General features: G+C 36.6%; 2 protein-coding genes across 2 annotated transcripts in view; one reads left to right on the top strand and one right to left on the bottom strand.

Moving 5' to 3' along the window:
• CTNNA3 (catenin alpha 3) overlaps positions 1-18,776 on the top strand; it is a 460,862-nt gene that overhangs the window by 120,279 nt on the left and 321,807 nt on the right. The window lies entirely within an intron of this gene.
• LRRTM3 (leucine rich repeat transmembrane neuronal 3) overlaps positions 6,055-18,776 on the bottom strand; it is an 81,540-nt gene continuing 68,818 nt past the window's right edge. The window contains exon 3 of the mRNA XM_021399185.1: positions 6,055-9,405. Within this exon, the coding sequence (XP_021254860.1) occupies positions 9,202-9,405 (204 nt within the window). The 3' untranslated portion in view covers positions 6,055-9,201. The remainder of the gene's footprint in view (positions 9,406-18,776) is intronic.

The following is an 18,776-nucleotide window of genomic DNA, read 5'->3' as shown; positions in this document are numbered from 1 at the left end:
CATAGTTTTGTCAAGTTCCTTGGAGTTATTCACAGCTGGATCTTTTTCACAGAATCTCAGAACTGTAGGAGTTGGAAGGGACCTCTGGAGATCTTCTAGTCCAACCCCACTGCCGAAGCAGAGTCCTTACAGGAGAACTTTCTTTTATGTCTGCTTCTCTTACTATTTCCTCACTTCTTTCCTCATTTTTGGCTATTAATCTTCCCCTACTATAGATAAAGTTACTTTTTTACTAGTTGGATGTATTTTGCAAAGTTTGTGGCATAGTAGATGTTTTCCAGTGAAATGTTGGTTCTTCTTTGGACAACTTTAAAGGAGATATTGTTTTTCTGCCCAAGTAGTAACTGTAAGGATCACATGAGCTCTTATTGACAGCACTCCTCTTTTCTCATTCTCTCATAAACAATTGCTGTTTTGTTTATTTATCTTTTAGTTCTGTCTGCCAGACATTAAACCTAGAAAAGGAGCAACCTATAAGATTTCAGCTTAGTTACCAGTTGATTCTGCAATACATAATTTAAAGATTAGTCTTTTATAACATTTGCTTAGTTTTTGAATTATTTTCCAAGGTTACCATTAGAAGTTAGTCTTGAAAATTATGCTCTTAATGGGAAAACACACCACTAAGTTATATTATACCTCTGCCTGTTTTTGATGAGCAAGCATCATGTATTGTCATGGCTCCATGTTCTTGGATTTTCATATGAGCAATATTGTGTATGTACATCATGAAAACCATTATTTTTTTATCTTCGAATTCTGTCTTTGATTTACTTTTCCATTTCCCATGGTTTCTCTAAACTCTTAAGTGAACAAGGTCAATAGCAATAACAATTGATTTTTAACAAAGAAGCTCTGATATGTTTATTTGTCTCTCAGATCAGTTAGAAAATAGAGATGTAAATGTTTGCATATGATGGCCATGTCTGCTTTTTCTCTGTGGTCAGTTACTGCTTCCAGTTCATATATATGAAAGCCAACTTTATTACTGTTAGTGATTTACCTTTGGATACTGTCCTACTGATTAATCAGATATACAGAATATCTTTAATAATAGAAAAAAAAAAAAGAAATGTTTCTCATTAGCAAGGAAGGCCGAAGTCTTTTTCATGATCAAGTTGATGGCTTCTCTGTGTTCAGACCAGAATTAAATTTAATCCTTCCCATCTCTTAATTTACTTAGTGCTTTAAAAGCCTGTACATCCTTTTAAAACCCAGCCTTAAATATCTTCAATTTTAGCTCCATATAATTTTTTAGAACTTATATGCACTGATGGTGGGTGGTAGAGATTCAGCAAACATTGATGAATGTGAATGGATACAATTTTTTTCTGCATGGAGGAATTCAATTCTACACCTTTACTTCATACGCACTTCCATTTTGTCAGACTGCCCTTCTGCTGCCATCTGTCACACAGCAACAAAATATAATGTAATCTTGGCAGAAGGGTTCCACCTCTACTGCTATACCACCAGCATCCACCTCTGATGTTGTGGACCAACATAATAAAATAGGGGGTGTTACTTTTAGAGCAGCTGTATATTTTTGAAGTCCAAATATTTGACTTTGAAATATTGCAATAATTAAATATAATCTCTTTGGGGTTAGCTTGTTAATAGAGCTATTGCTGAATTGCATCCTCCATAAAAGTTTGTTTCTTATGAAATAGAAAGCGAAAGGTACTCTATGGAAACTGGAAAAACTGTTCTTAAATAGGTGAACTTTCAATTCCTTTGGTGTTCATTACAATAGCTTTTTGTCTGTTTCGATCATTTGACATGAATAGGATTGTGATCTTGATCCTGAGAAATTCCATTTTAATGCACCACTAATTAATGCTCAAATTACCACCATTACATGTGTCACATCTGTAGTGGTGGCACTTTGAAGTGTTCGCTCTCACAATTGTATTAGATTTTTAATGTAACAGGAATGTATGTGTAGAGTGAATATATGTTGCAGACTCCTTTCCTGTTATACAACTGGTGCTCCGTTGTAGTTAACCATCTAAAGAGATGATTTTAAGAATGATTAATTTGCATACAAAATTGGTGTTGATAAAGTAGACTGTAAGCTCTACACCATGTAGGATTTTCAGTTTTACACGCTGCACTTCAGATCCACATAAAAATTCTCAGCAAGATTGTAGTGGCAAACTGTTAATTCCTTAGGTGTTCATTAAAATAACATTAATCGTGAACTCTGGTCAAATTGATTTATTCTGAAACTTTATAGTTAAAATGAATCAGGTTCTATAATTAGAGCAGGAGAGCGGAATTTGGCCTTGTTATAACAGCATTATCAATTCACTTAAAAGTTAGAATTTTTTTAGGCATAAATGGCAAATAGTATTTGCTTAAGATATGGGTCACGTAGTCCAACCGACATGGAATAAGAGATTCATGCATCTATTCCTGTGTTGAAAAGTGTTCTGCAATACTTTGTGAGGAAGAGAGTTGGTTTTTTTGTGTGTGTGTATTGAAACTTGTGATGGACTTCAGAAAGCTGAAAAATTATTCTGCTTTCTAGTGTGCTGAATATTGTTTTAAGTAGCTCCCAGCGGGAAGTCTGAAGATTAAGTCTACGGGCTTTCAGATAATATCTATGCTTTAGCTGGCTAGATGGATGTTATTCAAACTACCAGAAAGTCATCAGTCTGTCATTACCTAACTACATGATAATCATATTTCTTAGTCAACTATGGAAGTGAAAAATATTCTTATTATGCTACTCTCATTCATTTCTACTAGAAGAAAGAAATGACTTTTTTTGTCAAAGTAAATTTACTTTGTGCAGGACATGTGAATGTAAAAAATTCACATAGCTTCAAAGGAAACTCAAAAGATTCATAGAGTCATAGCATTGCTCAGGTAGGAAAGGACCTTCAAGATCATCAAGTCCAACCACAACCTAACCATACTACACTAACCCTAACAACCCAACACTAAATCATGTCCCTGAGCACCACATCCAAACAGTTTTTGAACACATTCAGGGATGGTGACTCAACCACCTCCCTGGGGAGCCTGTTCCAGTGCTTAACAACCCTTTCTGTGAAGAAGTTTTTCCTGATATCCAACCTAAACCTCCCCTGGCGCAACTTGAGGCCATTTCCCCTTGTCCTGTCACCAGTGAGAAGAGACCAACCCAGCTTTCGCTGCAATCACCTTTCAGGTATTTGAAGAGAGCACTGAGGTCTCCCCTCAGCCTCCTCTTCCCCACACTAAACAGCCCCAGTTCCTTTAGTCTCTCCTCGTAGGGCATATTCTCCAAGGCCTTCACAAGCCTTGTTGCCCTTCTTTGGACCTGCTCCAGCACCTCAGTGTCCTTTTTGTACTGAGGCGCCCAAAACTGAACACAGTACTTGAGGTGAGGCCTCACCAAGGCCGAGTACAGGGGCAGGATGACTTCCCTAGTCCTGCTCACCACCCCATTCCTGATCCAAGCCAGGTTGCCATTGGCCTTCTTGACCACCTGGGCACACTGCTGGCTCATATTCAGCCGACTGCCCATCAGCACACCAAGGTCCCTTTCCGTCAGGCAGCTTTCCAGCCACTCCTCCCCAAGCCTGTAGGGTTGCCTGGGTTGTGACCAAAGTGCAGGACCCAACACTTGGCCCTGCTGAAACTCATGCGGTTTACCTTGGCCCATCGATGCAGTCTATCCAGGTCCCTCTGTAAAGCCTTTCTACCCTCTGGCAGATCAACACTCCCTCCCAACTTGGTGTCGTCTGCAAGCTTACTGAGGGTGCACTCACTCCCCTCATCAAGATCGTTGATAAAGATGTTGAATAGAAGAGGCCCCAGCACTGAGCCTTGGGGGACACTGCTCGTGAGCGGCCACCAACTGGATTTAACTCCATTGACCACAACTCTCTGGGCCTGGCCATCCAGCCAGTGTTTCACCCAGCAGAGTGTATGCCCACCCAAACCATGGGCACCCAGCTTCTCCTCAAGGATGCTGTGGGGGGACAGTGGCAAAGGCCTTATTGAAGTCCAGGTAGACCACATCGACAGCCTTGCCTTCATCCAATAAGCAGGTCACCTTGTCATAGAACGAAATCAGGTTTGTCAAACAGGATCTACCATTCATAAACCCATGCTGGCTGGGCCTGATCCCCTGGTTGACCTTTAACTGATCCACAATGTATCCTGAGGTTATTCGTTCCATAACCTTCCCTGGCACCGAGGTGAGACTGATAGGTCTGTAGCTACCAGGATCATCTTTCCAGCCCTTCTTGAAGATGCGAGTATCATTTGCTGGTCTCCAGTCAACCGGGACAATCCATGTGAGCCAGGACTGTCGAAAGATGATGGAGAGAGGCCTGGCAACTACATCCACTAACTCCCTCAATACTCTAGGGTGCAATCCATCTGGCCCCAGAAAGCTATTAACACACCATCTGTGGCTTTCTGGCCTACAAATGGCTAATGTCTGATGGGGCTTTCTGGGGAAATATTGCTGTGTGTATTCTTTAATTCTTACTTGGTCTTCATCTTCTAGTTGCTGTTAAAGACAGCTTCTCAGGCCTAGATTTACCTTTGATCTGATCTATACTCTGCTCATTAACAGATACTTAGGCTTTGTTCCTGAAATTATGGAGAGATGTTCTGGATTTTTGTGCCAAGCTACATTTAAGGACCAGTTAAAAACTTCTCATTTGGTGCTGTGTTACAAAGAGAAGACAGTTTTCTGAAGAAGTCACGACAGTATATTGACAGTAACCTCTAAAATCATGCTATTAGGTCACAATTTTTACATCGATGTTGGATTATATTTAGCTGATACCAGTAAAATACTTAGTTACTGCTAGGACTTTGAAGAGAGCTAAGTAGATTCATTTCACAGCAGTTATCGTGGATATTTAACTTACTAAAACAGTTGGAAACTGGGAATACTTATCAATATTTAAAAGCTGATGGAAGTTAAAGATTTAATATGTTGAACTTAATGTCTAAAATCTCTCCTGTTTTTTCTCAATTGCTATTAGCAGAAATGCAGACCTAAGTATCATGTACCAGTGCAGTGAAAATACACCTTTATATTTTAGTAGACCATATGATTTTGCTCCGATCTAAGCTGAGTATTTATCACTTTCCCAAAAAATTGGCAAGCACTTTTATCTTGTGCAGTCTTTAAAGATCTACCACTATTTACTGATAAGAGGAGTCTTTGTGAGTATTAAACAGACCTTTGATGGGCTACTAACAAGCTGAGGGGGGTGGTATACTTACCCAAGTGCAAGACAAAATACTGTTCTAAAGTTTTGGGTGGCATAAGGAAGGGTTTACTAATATGGTAATACAGAATTCTATCAAAGCAGGTTATGAATTTTGTCCAGATAGACAAAATTTTCTAGTTCAAGTGTGTCTAATGTGACACAAAGTAGAAAATGGTACTACTGCCAGTATTGAGAAGGAAACAGGGAAACTCAGAGAAACCTTTTAAATACTTCACTTGACATCAGTAATTTTAGTTAAGGATTAAAAATAAATAATTTCACAGTGTCCCATTAAAACTTGCCACAATATCATTAGTATCACTTTTACTAGAGTTGTCAATCCCATGCTCTTCCTCTGAAATTTTCTAGAATCTTTAGGAGGAAAAAAGGGCGGTTGGCATTAGTGTTCTGAGTTACATTATCTGATGCCAGAACCTACGTGGCTGTCAGTAGAGCAAACTAGTACACAACTTCTGAGGCTGGCATGTTTGTTGTAGTTTGTTGTATGTTGCCATTTGTGATGCATGTCCATCATTGTGTAGCCTTTATTTTTAGGTTCCTTGGAAATAGTTTGTATAAAAGATTATTCTGTAAATTTTGATCACTTTTTAATTGAAACAACCTTTTGCTTGTTTGTATTGATGTTACTTTGGTGTTTGTAATTTTTTAATGTATTGAAATGTATTTAAGGTGTTTCGCAATATGTGGTAATTTGTTGGATTAATCATAAATCTTTATCTATACTTTGTTCCTTAGAGAAGACCTTCATTCAAATATTTGTGCTCAACTTCCTGTTTGAGTCCTGTAAACTACAGTACAACTGTGATCCACTGATGGATGGTGTGAATTGTTACTTGTTGATTTATGTTTAAAATTGGCTGGTTGTTCATTGATAGAGGCTACGCTATTCATCAGTTTGTATATTTTAAGCATAATAAATTTGCCCAGCTCTTTCTTGATAAAATAGTTTATCATAGTATCACTTCACTGAGACTGCAATTGGTATTGCTAGCTATATCTTTTTCTATTTTATGCATCTAATTGCAAAGGGAAATGCTATATGAAACCAACCTGTAAATAAGTATTTGAATCCACAGGCTCAGCCTGCTTTCTTCTTGCTGTATTATGGCACTAGGGCTTTCTATATGGTATGTTTTTGTTCCATTCACTGTTTCCGTGTGGTCCAAGTCAGTATGTAGCCAACAGTAATCTTCTTTCATTGGAAAGCCAATGCTCATACACCTAAAGTAGGATCTAAACAGTAAGTCTTCTGTCTGGGTTAGCTTTACCTAAAATTTTTTTAGTATCTTTATTTGAGGAAGATACTTACCTGACATTTAATGTCATTGTAGACATCCATCCTGCTGAGAATAGCAAGTTTCAGGATGATGTAGTCCATTAAAAACAGTATTCAGTTATAAGTATAGAAACACTCTACATTTGGTGTCGGTATGTATTCCACTGCTTCTTTGTGCCCAGGGGTGCTGTCTGTCTGTCAGAGCACTGGAAGGAAACTTGAGATCAAAGAGAGGCCTAACTGGGTTACAGAGAGCCAAACTCTACAAATGCCCAAGGAATTGATTGAGATAATGCATTTGTTACTTATGTCACCCTGTTTTTTTTCCATTTTCTATTAATACCTTGATTTAACGCAAGTCTTTCAGGAGGGATATAAGACCAGTGGTTAATATGTGCCTCATTATTGAGAGAAAGTAGCAAAGGGAGAAACATTTGTGTTACATGAAGGTGTTTGTGTGTACACAGTTGTGTTTGTTCAACTGGATTTGTCAAAAATAATTTGTCTTAGCATAAGGAAACTCATGGCCCTAAGTTCATTAGAATGTCTAATAATAGAAAATATTCCTATTGTTCAGTTCTCCATAAACTAGAAGTACTTGGAGCCTTTAAACATCTGTGTATTTTGAGTAATTACATCAATGCTAGAACCAAATTCACACTCCATAAGTATTAGAGGGCAGTGGGTCAAAGTAAAGAATAAGGATAGAGTAAGATTAACTAAAATAATCTTTTAGAAGATGGCATTGGAGCCTAACAACTCAGACCAGCTTTGACCAGAATGGCTGAGCATTAAAACTTAAAATAACTTTGAGATAAAGCAGTCCACTTCTTCCTGGAGTACAAATGTCACTCAGCTCCAGAATGATGCCTGCATTTTTGCTTCCATTTTATAATTAGCAAAGCATTTTCAAACTGTGCGTAGTGAAATTACAGCACTGAAGACGATGAAAGAATGCACATAACAAAGATAAGAAACTGATATGTTGATTTTTAAGATGAGCCTTTGAAAGACAAGTAATGTTTGAATAGCAAATAATTTATGCAAAATATGTTACAAAATCTAAAATGCTAAATAAATAACCAATACAATTTTGACACTTCAAAGATAGTGAATGCAGATTAATTTGTTAACAGTATTTTCAAGCTATTTTTCATTATAGTTGCTTTATATTTTGTGAAAAGAGTTGAATTGTAATTTTAAAATTCAATCTTCTGCTTTGAAGCTACATGAAAATATGGTGGGATAAGCATTCAGAAAAATATATTGTGGTTATATAATTCCTCTTTGTTATATGTAAAAAAAAAAGTTGTTTCACCATATGAAACTTTTCTCTTGTATTTTGGAAGGCTCCTGTTCCCTCTTATATTTCACCCAGTCAGCATGATATAATATGTATCTAATTTCTGTAATCTTTTATGATTACATCTTGAGGGTTGTGTTATAAAAGTTATTCTCATACAGCTTTGAGAAGGCTTGAAGATTCAAAACAAAACAATGGGATATAAGAATGCTTCAATATTAAATGGTAGATAAGCAATGTAGTAATTGTGAAGACTTAATACTGCATTTGTTGTATTTGAAGATTTTTTTCTTCCTTTTATGCAACATGTTAAAAGACTGTTAAACCTTTATTTGGTCCAAATATATTTTTATCAAAGTAGAGGCTTCTTGATTTTGATTCATATTTTACATTGCAGAACTGGTATAATACCAACTTTGAGGGCTTGTTTCTTTACCGCATACGTAAGCAACTGTCTTTGATAGAAGCAGGTTTTGGCCCTTGTATCTTTAAATACCGATGCCTGATTTGACAGGTCATGCTTTCAGAACAAATTTTGCAAAGACAGCTGCCTGTTGAAGCTTCCTTTTCATTTTGTCTTGCAGAACAGTGAGACTTTGCAAAACTTCATCGGGGATGATTAACAGTTGCATATGTAAACTCTGTTCTCAAAATAGACCTGTTCATCATTGCATTTTTCTGATCTTAAAAATCAGTCTGTATGTATGTCAGGGAAGTCAGAGGAGAACTGAAATTTTTGTTGATTTTCATTTATAAGAAAAAATTGGCTATGTATTTCAAGAATTTCTTTGAAGTCTGAATAGTTAAACCATCCTTTTGGTTAATACATTACTTCAGGAACAAGTAGATAAAATTCTACATTTTAAACATGGTAAAAATGGTGCATATTCTGCAAAGGACAGAATTTTGTGTTATAGTTTTCTGGGCACAAAAGCAGTAATAAAATGATCCCTACAAAACAGAGTAACTGAGCAACACAAGAAATAACTTCTGTTAATTTAAAACTTTAGAAACTGAGGCTTTTAAGATGTAATTAAATTATGGTACTGTACATACCAGCTGTTCTTGGTAATTGAAACTTTACAATATGAAAAATACATTACATCTGTACAGTTTATACAGGCAGGTAGGATGAGTTTTGAAAAAAGATTCATTTCAAGGATCATACTTTGAAGTCAAAAAATACTGCACAACTTAACTAATTACAAATTGTAGACTTGAAACAATTAATCTTTGTGGATCTTTTAAAAATTAAAGAGGGATCCTGGAATCCATATTATTATGTCTTCTCACTTCTGTCATTAATGTTACATAGAATTTGGTTGCAGCTTCTGCTACAGGGAAAATAAAAATCACCACTACTACCAACCCCCCATCAGTTAAGCCAGCTGCTGACTGTGTTCCTTGATTCGTGCTGCTGTTGTTATTGTGCTCAGATCCAGATCAGTTTCTAGGTGTGTTTCCACTGCTTCTTCTTGGGTGTTGTAGGCCTTGTGAGCAAGCAGTTCATGATGTACTCCACAGTAACTTATCGTGGGCTGATCATAGGCAAGAAATGTTGAGACATTCATAGCCAGTGGTATCTAGGGGAAAAGCAAAGATGAAAAACAGCCAGTTGCCAAGGCATAATCCAAATCTTCTTGCCTGAATCTTATGTTGAGGAAATAGACTGTATAAAACATTGACTAAAGTAGTCATGTAGTTCTACATGTGAAAAAATCTTTTCCTTATCTCTATCCCTTTATTCCCTCCACCCCAACTCTGGTCTTTCCTAGGGTGTTTTAAGCCTAGTAGCTGTCACCTTTGACCTTGTAAGAATACAAACGGGCTTAAGAGTGTGAGTGATATAAGAATTATAAGATTGTATTAAGAAGCGATTAAACTCAATATTTAGAATATAATTAACCTCTGCTAAAATCAGTTTGTCAAGGAAGAGAAAGAGGAGTGACTCGGGGATAAATACAATATTTGAATTGAAACTTAAATGGCTTTTCAGGTTTTAAAATGGAACTTGCTTGAGTACATCAGTGTGTGCAATATCTTTGGTCTCATGGGAAATACCCACAGAGCAGCACATTTCCTGTGACTCGTAGCATAACCATAGATTTGAGTCTAGCAGCTTTCAGTAAATGAAGGGCCGTGGTAGATGGTAGCTTCATCCACTTTTGTGCTATGATAGCTGGAAGCCTCTCAGTTGCAGGTTTAGCTCAAATGCTTTAAACTGAAAAATTATTTTATTACTTTTTGACTGCTTTCTTAGGAATTTTCCACAGACTTTAGCATAGAATTAACTAAAATATTCTTTATAATAATACATGAAGTTAGATTTTAATTTGTATGTATTTCTACTTTATATTTACTTTTATATATATTAGAAGAATGAAAAGATTAAAAAGGACACTTATGTAGATGCAAAATCTGTTAATTCTGGATAATTTATGGTATTCAGTGCTGTTATAAAATTTCCCGTACTTTATGTCTGATCTGCTTCTCCTTTCTTGTTGCATCTTCTTTCCCTCCTTAACTACGTACACCCTTCTGTTTTTATTTCCTGAAATGGCTGGGTTCTGATCATTTGCAGTGTTTCTGTTTAGCTTAAGTATTTGTGGAAAGACGTCTCGGTCACTCCAGTTCACACCACAGCTCATTTGTAAACATAATGAGAGGCTGCTACCAGCTGCTGGGTCACTTTTTGTCTCCCTGGTCATAGCCCTGGAACAGAGATGTTAACCCTCATAGCATGGTAATTAGATTAATTAAAAAAACAACAACAACAACACAAACCTAGATCTGTCTGTATTTCCTTTGTGTTTTTCCATTGTTGTTTTCCTTCTGATAGTGCTAAATGTCTCAGTAAAAGTTCTGTCTCTATGTACCTCCGATTATTTAAACTTAAAAATATATATATTAAATTAGTACTACTGTAGCACTTGTATTGATAGCTCTCACCTCTTTGCCTACATTGTTTCATCACTGGTGGTGTGTGAACTTCAGATTGTTTAGAGTTTAGGCTTAGATTAGGTAGGCATCCAAAAAGCCTAGGCTTATGTCAGATTTGCAGTTGGAAAGATCTAATATTGCAGGTGCTATTCAGGGAAGCATCTGTCCTGCAAGCTGAATTTCATTGCTTAGTATTACATTTCTGTACAGTGTCGGGGGGAAGAAAATTTCCAATAACCTTATATTTTTCTGGTAAGAAAATCTAAAACTTCAGGTTTGTTTTACATTAAAAAAAAATGCAGCTAAAAGATGCATTTACAAAACTGTGGAGCAAAACAGAATTTAAAAATTATATTAAAAAATCATTATATTCAATTCTGACAAATTTAATCCAGTTTTTGGGATGTTAAAGTTTTCGCATGTCTGTTTTAATTCTCACTGGAACTTGAAAGCAAAAGTTGCTACAGATCAAAAACAGTTTTTTAAGAAGGAAGAAAGAAATAGAGACAGTTTGATTCTGACTTCTGTCTGGCAATTATGAAGATCTGCAGGAAGCAGGAAACTTTTTTCCAGATAGCAGAAGTATATTTGCTACTAAACAGATGTAAACTGATAGGAGATGGGAATGCTTCTAACAACAAATGAGTATCTTGGCAGTCAGCAAATATGGGAGAATTTCTAGCGAAAGCATACAGTATTTATTAAGCTGTTGGTTTCATGGCGGTGTTTTTATCTGATTGCCTGACCTTCGCTTTCATAAGAAAAAGAATTGCATTTTTTCTGTATTGCATTTAGACTTAGAGGAAATACTTTCAGTTTTTGGTATTTTATTAAATATGATCCATATGTGGTGGTCAAACCCCTGAGAGGGGAATTCAAGGCACGATCACAGAACCCTGGAAATGAAAGCTGTGGAAACTAAAGGCGTAAGGGCATACCCACAGATCTGCAGTAACTTAAGGATGTAAGCATGGGAAAATATGATAGGGCAGAGGAATGTTGTCCATAGAGATCGTGGAGAGAGGGAGCTGAAAAAAAACACAGTTCGTGAACAATAGGGAGGATGAAATAACAAATGAAACCAGGCTCCACAGCAGAATATGAGAATGAAATGAGGTAAAGATGGAAGCAGTAGAAGTGATGGAGCTGTGACATAGAATTCTGAAAATATGCAGAATGTCATTATAACGTAGGCATGGGAATATAATACATTAGTATATGGTCAACGTATGAGAATTCAATTTCTTATCACAGAATCACAGAATTGTGGGTATGGAAGGGACCTCTGAAGATCACTGAGTTCCAGCCCCCCCTGCTAAAGCAGGTTCCCTTATATAAGTCAGTGAGGTTCTGCTATTGGCTTCAGTATGTGAGTAAATAAATAAATGGAAGAAACTGTTGTAAAACCATGAAGGTTTTATTGGTACGAATAAAAACTAAATGCATTATTTGTGACCACAATGAAGAATCCTATTATTTCAAATGACACTCAGGACAAGGCTGATACTTTTCCATTGTTTGACTTTGTGATGCATTTTGCATGTTATTTAAATTTATCAGAGGTTAAAGTTGTAATAGTGTTGTTTTTGAATTCTTAGGCATATAAAACAGAAAAAGGCTTTGAGGATTAAAATAGCTTGGGTTTATTGGATAGAGAATAGATCAGAATAATTATAATTAATGTACTAAAGAAACCTTACCTAAATTGACTCTTCCATGAGTCTCAACAACTTGATTTCAGAGTTTGAATTGCAAAATGAAAGCCATTTCTGTCTTCATTTGGGAAATCCTTTTGAAATCCTAGTTTCGTTTCTGTTTCCCAAACCTGTGAACCTCACTACTGAAAGCTATTCTAAATAAAGCATTACTGAAGCCTTTTTAAATCGTGTTTACAATTCAGTATTCCCTAGATGGCTTTGATTCGTCTCTGAATACCTGTTTTCCACTACCTTGCTCATTTGCAAATCGGTTGTCACATTGTTTTTGCTTCTTTCACAGTCCCTTCTTAACTTTCCGACTTGCCGAATCCAAATTTCATGAAGCCCTTTTCTTCAGCATGGTTAGAAACCCTTACCTGTTCTCCTGAATTGCTCTGTTGTATTTCCTCGTGTTTCTCATCTGCACATTTCCTATCCTGGTCTCTACTTTTTGCTTCAATTTCTACCTTGCACAAAAGGAGGCTGTAGGAACAGTTTCCTGGATTTTCCCATCTGTCTAATTTCTTTACGGTCCCCTACAAGGCCCCTTTTGTTTTTATATGAAACGTTGCAGGGGACTGTAATGCCTATCCTAGATCTTACCACAGAACGTTCCTAACATTTTTCTCCTGTTTTCTATGTCCTGTTCTTTTTCTCAAGGGGGACTAATTTTTACCAAATCCTTTTTGTTTGCACTATTGCAGTAACATTTTACTAAAAGTGGTGTACTAACTTGGTTTTTACTTTCCCTTCTGTTTCTATAAGATAGAAATGCTGTTATAAGAATGTAATCCAAAACGTCACGTTCCAGTGCTGCTGATGTATAGCAGTTCTGTGAATTTTTGGTCTCATCTGTCATAAGCTACCTCAGCTCCTGCAGGTAGAAGAAAACCAGTTGGGTATGCACACACAAATGCAAGGTAGAAGCTTTGCAGGCGATCTCTTTCTTAGCTGTCCATATTCTCTTCTAATAAGCTGCGTCTGTCTTGGAGTATTTGAAATACTCATCCTGGTTTATTGATAGCTATGTAAGAGTTAACCAGAATATTCATTCCACCTTCTTCGTTAGCTTCTCCTTGAAGCTGTTCCTTATGAAGTCTTATGCCAGGATGGCTGCAAGATTGTTTAGTACCTTTTCTCACTGCCTTCTGCCCTGCACACCTACATTTAAATTCTGAGATTTAGGCACATCTTGCTTATAACGAGTCCCTTATTTCATCTCTCAAGCAGCATATGCAAAGGCCTTCTGTGAAATCCCTAGAGCTGCCTGGTATGAGTAGTTGTGAAAAAGAAGCCAATTTCTTTCACCATTTGCTTCTTCAAGCAAGTATTTGCTTAGAAGTGCTGTGCCATGAAACAAGGGAGAAAATTAAACTTCAGTTAAAGGCATAGATAAACATGTTACAGCCAATTTGTGAGAATCATGGTTTCACAGTTTAGATCCTCTTAGCTCTTCTAACCAAATGCAATTTAGCCACGGGGGAGGTTACCAGAAGTTATTTTTTTGATGGTGGTGGTGTTTGTATATGCTGTGAGTGACCTTACTGTAAAGAAATGAGTAATTCAAATTAAATTCTGAACCCTTTGAAGAGCTATGAGTAATGGGTGCCTGTAAAATCTGCTGGTCATTTGTAAGGATCTTGGCTTTTCTTTAAATGGAGATAACTTACGCATTCTTAGGTGGTTGTTTTTTTTAGAACTTGTGACTGCGTATTTCAGCCTTTTCATGCTCACACTCTAATGGCCTGGGAAAGGGCTGTATGTTTTTAGATCAACTGGTCAGAACACTTGCAGAAATATCACAAGGCACTGGCGTTAATTTGCTCAGTTTTACTTCTGAGTGTCATGGGGGTGTTGTACAAGGGAGGGAAGTACAAAGGGATAACATTTTCAAGTTTTTTCTACTTCTTTCAGAGTAAATTCATACTCACTCCAGGCTGAAGTTAAAAACCTATAGAAAGGCATGAATGGTCACAGTAGTTTTCATGGAATGACAAGATTGTTCTTTACACAGATGTTCATGCCATCTTGGTGAGGGAGAATTGTTTCCTATTCAAAGGACAGTTCACTGCAAATGTTGCATGTACTTCTAACATGATGATTTCTGTTGCTCCAAACAACTTGCTTTTGCTGTTTTCCTTCTCAGTAAATCTGGGAAATAAGCACAGTAGTGATATGCTTCACATGCTTTGCTTGGGTATGGTAATTTTTCTATTCCAGGGTATAAGCCTTTAGTTACATAGCTCAAGGTTCCACACTGTGAGAAATAATGCAGTGGAAACCAAAAGTGTTACTTACCATTTACCTATTTTGGACCTAATCTTCACTGTCATGCCAGATCAAATGTGTGTTGCAACCATACTTCTCTTTGTCAGAGAAGGAGAATAATGAAACAGAGGACAGAGGAGAGGTCTGCATCATGTCTGTCCATGTTTTAAGCTTTTTAACCATCTGTTCTGTCGCACTGAACATGAGAACAAGTTGTCTCCATGGCAATATAAGAACCATATTATTTCAAACCTCCTACTGAAATAACTGCTGTTTCTAGGCCTTACTTTCAGTTCTTGTGGCTGAGCTACCTGTTTTTACGTTGGTTAAAAAACCTAAAAAACAAAACCCCTTTGCTTTAGTAAGCACATGATTAGAATTAAAGTCCAGTAGTCCATTCGTACTTCTTTAACTGTTCAATCTTTAACAGGAATTTTGAGTAATTTAGGATGGAGCATATTCCCAGAGTATAAAAATCACTTCTAAAAACAAAGGTCAGTACTCTGAAACCTTTATGTTGAACGACTGATGTGTACAAAGTAAGCTGATTATTTTTTTTACTGGGGGATGGGAGAGGATACAGTGAGCATTTAGCCACTGTTAGCCACTTTTGTGAGAAAGACAGGCAATTTGTATTAGTTCCATGAATGTGGATTTGGTATATTAAAGTAGAAGGAACTGAGAAAAATAAAAATAAAAACTGAGCAAGCTGAATATACTGTTTTTGACAATGACCTTTACTGGTTATTGAAGTACCAAAGTGAACAGTTGATAACAGCTGCTGTAGAGTATGATTCCTTTCTTTCTATTTTAAAGTAGTAGCAGAAGATAAGAAGAAGAACTAACAAGGTTTTTTTATTCTAATTCAGTAAGTCGGGGTTCAGTCTGAGAAACAATCGACTTGTGGTTTCTTAGCTGCTGGACCTTCTGTCTTGCATGTTGTTTGATTTCTCAAAATCTGAACAGCGTGACATTTGCTTAATATCTTTCCTTCCTGCAAAGAATGTGACATTCATGGGATGAAAACAACTTGTGAATTGATTAGCATTAATTGCTTGCTTGGCTTTGTAATCAATAGCTATTAAATTTTATTTTAGTTAGACATTAATGTTAGCTACTAATATTCAAAAATGAATGAGTTCTAAATATTAGCCAACCTAACAAGATTAGCATCTGCACTGCAATTTTGAGAACTTGTTTCTTACTTTAATACCCTTTATTAGTAAATGCATTTATGTGTATTTATTTTAGGTAACAGTCCAACAGTTCTGTTGTAGCACATAGAACTGGGGAAGTTGGTTTGAGAGTGTGATTATGAGTGAAAATTTCTCCTTTCACTTGATGCATAGTTTGAAGTATGCTTCATGTATTAAATTAAGTGTATATGGTCTTAAATTAATTCTAAAATTGTTACTACAATTAGATCTGTCTTAAGCACTAACAATTTTAGCGTTTTGTTTTTCTTTTATATAGGAAACTCTTATTTGTTGATAGGCTCTGCTGAAAGCATAATTACTGAAGTACGATTTCAGAAAGACAGCTCTGAAGTTTCTGGGAATGAAAATAAAGCAACATGTACAAAGCTTCTACTTTAGATGCTGGCTAAACTATAGATTCAGTTCAAAGTAAGTGATAGCAAGCATTTCGGAAAAGCTAGCTATTTTTGTCTTCGTAAATTTCGCTGCAGCTTGGAGAATCTGACCATCATGAGCTATTTTAGTTTTAATTCTTAAGATAGCACTTGATAACATTGAAATATGAAGAATTTACATGAAGGAAAAAAGCACATGGAAAAGACAGCTTTAAAAGTAAATAGTATATTCGTAAGGAGAGGTCAAGAAAAAGTTGTAAGCCACGCCTACGCAGATAGATGCATACTTGCTGTACAAATTAGCTTGTGAATCTTGTGGACAAGAGATAAAGGAGGTCAGTGCAGCTTCTTCCCTCCTTTTGAAGTTTTCAGAATATTAGATTCTTCTACATGTGGAAGGAAACGGAGCTGAATTAAAGGAACTAATTAGCAAGTCTGAGATCCACTTCGTTTATATTTTATCTTTGTTTTAGTAGTTTTCTAAAAACAACAACAAACTAAGAAAAAACACCCTATTGTATGACAAAGTTTAAGAAACGATGTATTGCAAGTTTTCCAAAAAAAGGCAAGCCAGGCTTAGTTAAACTTTAACATGCCCTTAGTGAACAGTTAATTACCATAGGGCTTGGTCATGGAGAAAGTCTTGCAGAAACCAAAGAGAGCTCTGTAGAGAATGAGGTCTACGCTTTTCAACATATTGCTGAAGAGCAGCAATATAGAAGCAGTTACAGGGCAGCGTACTTCTATGTTTATACATTTTCATTAAGTGTGATTGTTTTGGCTGATAGTTGGATTTTTTGACGCAACATAGAGCAGGCCTAGTGTTTTTTCAAGGGCTCAGTTCCTTGAAGGTTAGTTTCTCATATATTAGATAGACTTTGTAGAATGTGATTAATATGATCTCTCTTTTCTTATTCTTCTCTAATTACTTACATGTAATGAGCAATTTTAATATCCCTTGAGTGCTGTGGCAGGCAATCTCATTACTTTTTATCAGGCTTGTTTGCAGAAAGATTGAAGAGCAGCAAAAATTATAAATAAGACTGAAGAAACTGAAAGGTGAAGTATTCGGAGTGAGGAATCAGATGCTAACCTTAAGAACAGGAGGATATTGCTTTCTTATCTTTGTCTTGTTGTTCACTTTTTCATGTGAAAACACTCGGGACATGTTATATAGCTGCTGCATCTAACTAGGTTCTAACCTTTCTGGAAGAAAAGCTGAAGTTCTTACAGCTCCAGTAGTAGGCTTCTTAAATTAAGAGGCTTGGTAATATTGAAGGCCTCATTTTTCCACTTTGCTCTTTCTCTGTTATCTCTCAGTTTTTACACATTCTTCTCCTGTTTTATTGCTGTTCCCCTCTTTCCCTCCTTAAGAGGAAGCATCCTTGTTAACCATATTTTGTATAACATCTCTCTCTTCCCATTACACTGGCTTTTTTTTTGCTGCTATTTGTCTATTTCATTCACCTTTGCTTTTCTTTGTATTCTACTGTCCTGGGCTACTTTTTTAGTGAGGCATCCTAATGCTCTTTTGCCTTAAGTGTCGAAGTATGGTTTCCTGACTCCAAGAAAGAAGCCAGAACAGACTGTCTGTTTGCACAGGCAAACTCACTGTGAAACCACTCGTTGCGGTTCTGTTTTTTGAGTATTAGCTGTTAGCCTTTGTATTTAAACAGTTTCATAGTGGCCAAAGTCCAATCCTGCTGATTTGTACAGGGATGCAACTTGCCTAGCAGACCAAGCTGATGTGACATCTGCATTGTCAATCTAGTATTTGCATAAATTGGAATTATGTGAGCTAAGAAATGTTGTAAAGAGGTCTTTAGTTCTGAAGGGAGGAGAACTTGTGCTGTCTCCGAGAGCAAGGAATAAACCTTATGTATTCTCCTGGTTTGATTATTCTCTCAGCTGGTTTCCAGTGGTATTGAGGCATTAAATGGTCAGTGCTATGATGTGAAACTTTAAGCAGTTTCAATAAAGCAGTGTTCTCTGGTGTACAGTACTCTGAAGCTAATAAATAAAAGATCTAACCTACATTTATGGCTTGCATCAGCTTATGATTTGAGTAGCATTATTTCAGTGACCAATCCAGACTTCTCTAGAAGAGACAGAAAACCAATACTGAGATTGTAATCCTAATTTTTTTCTTTGGAACCCAAAGCCCCTTGAATTATATGCCTCAGATCCAACCGATGTTTTCAAGTACAGAGTCCTGCATGTAGATGTTAAAATTAATTGGAATGGTCCTTTTGGGGTTCAATTATTTGTTGACACTTATGGTTTGTTTATTATAGGAAGTGTTAAATTTTTTTTTAATTTATCTTGTAACAGGTAACATGTATATTCCCAGAGGAAAAGCTAGTACGTACATCATGGAATTCCAGAATTCTTATCCTTTCTATCTTCCGTCTGACCTCTGTACATGCTTCCATGTTTTCTTGTATGCCCAACAAGCAGT

The sequence above is a fragment of the Numida meleagris genome, chromosome 5 (assembly GCF_002078875.1).
Source record: "Numida meleagris isolate 19003 breed g44 Domestic line chromosome 5, NumMel1.0, whole genome shotgun sequence".
NCBI classification, from domain to species: Eukaryota; Metazoa; Chordata; class Aves; order Galliformes; family Numididae; genus Numida; species Numida meleagris.
Note: the sequence above shows the minus strand (reverse complement) of the source record. Positions and strands in the feature narration are given on the sequence as shown.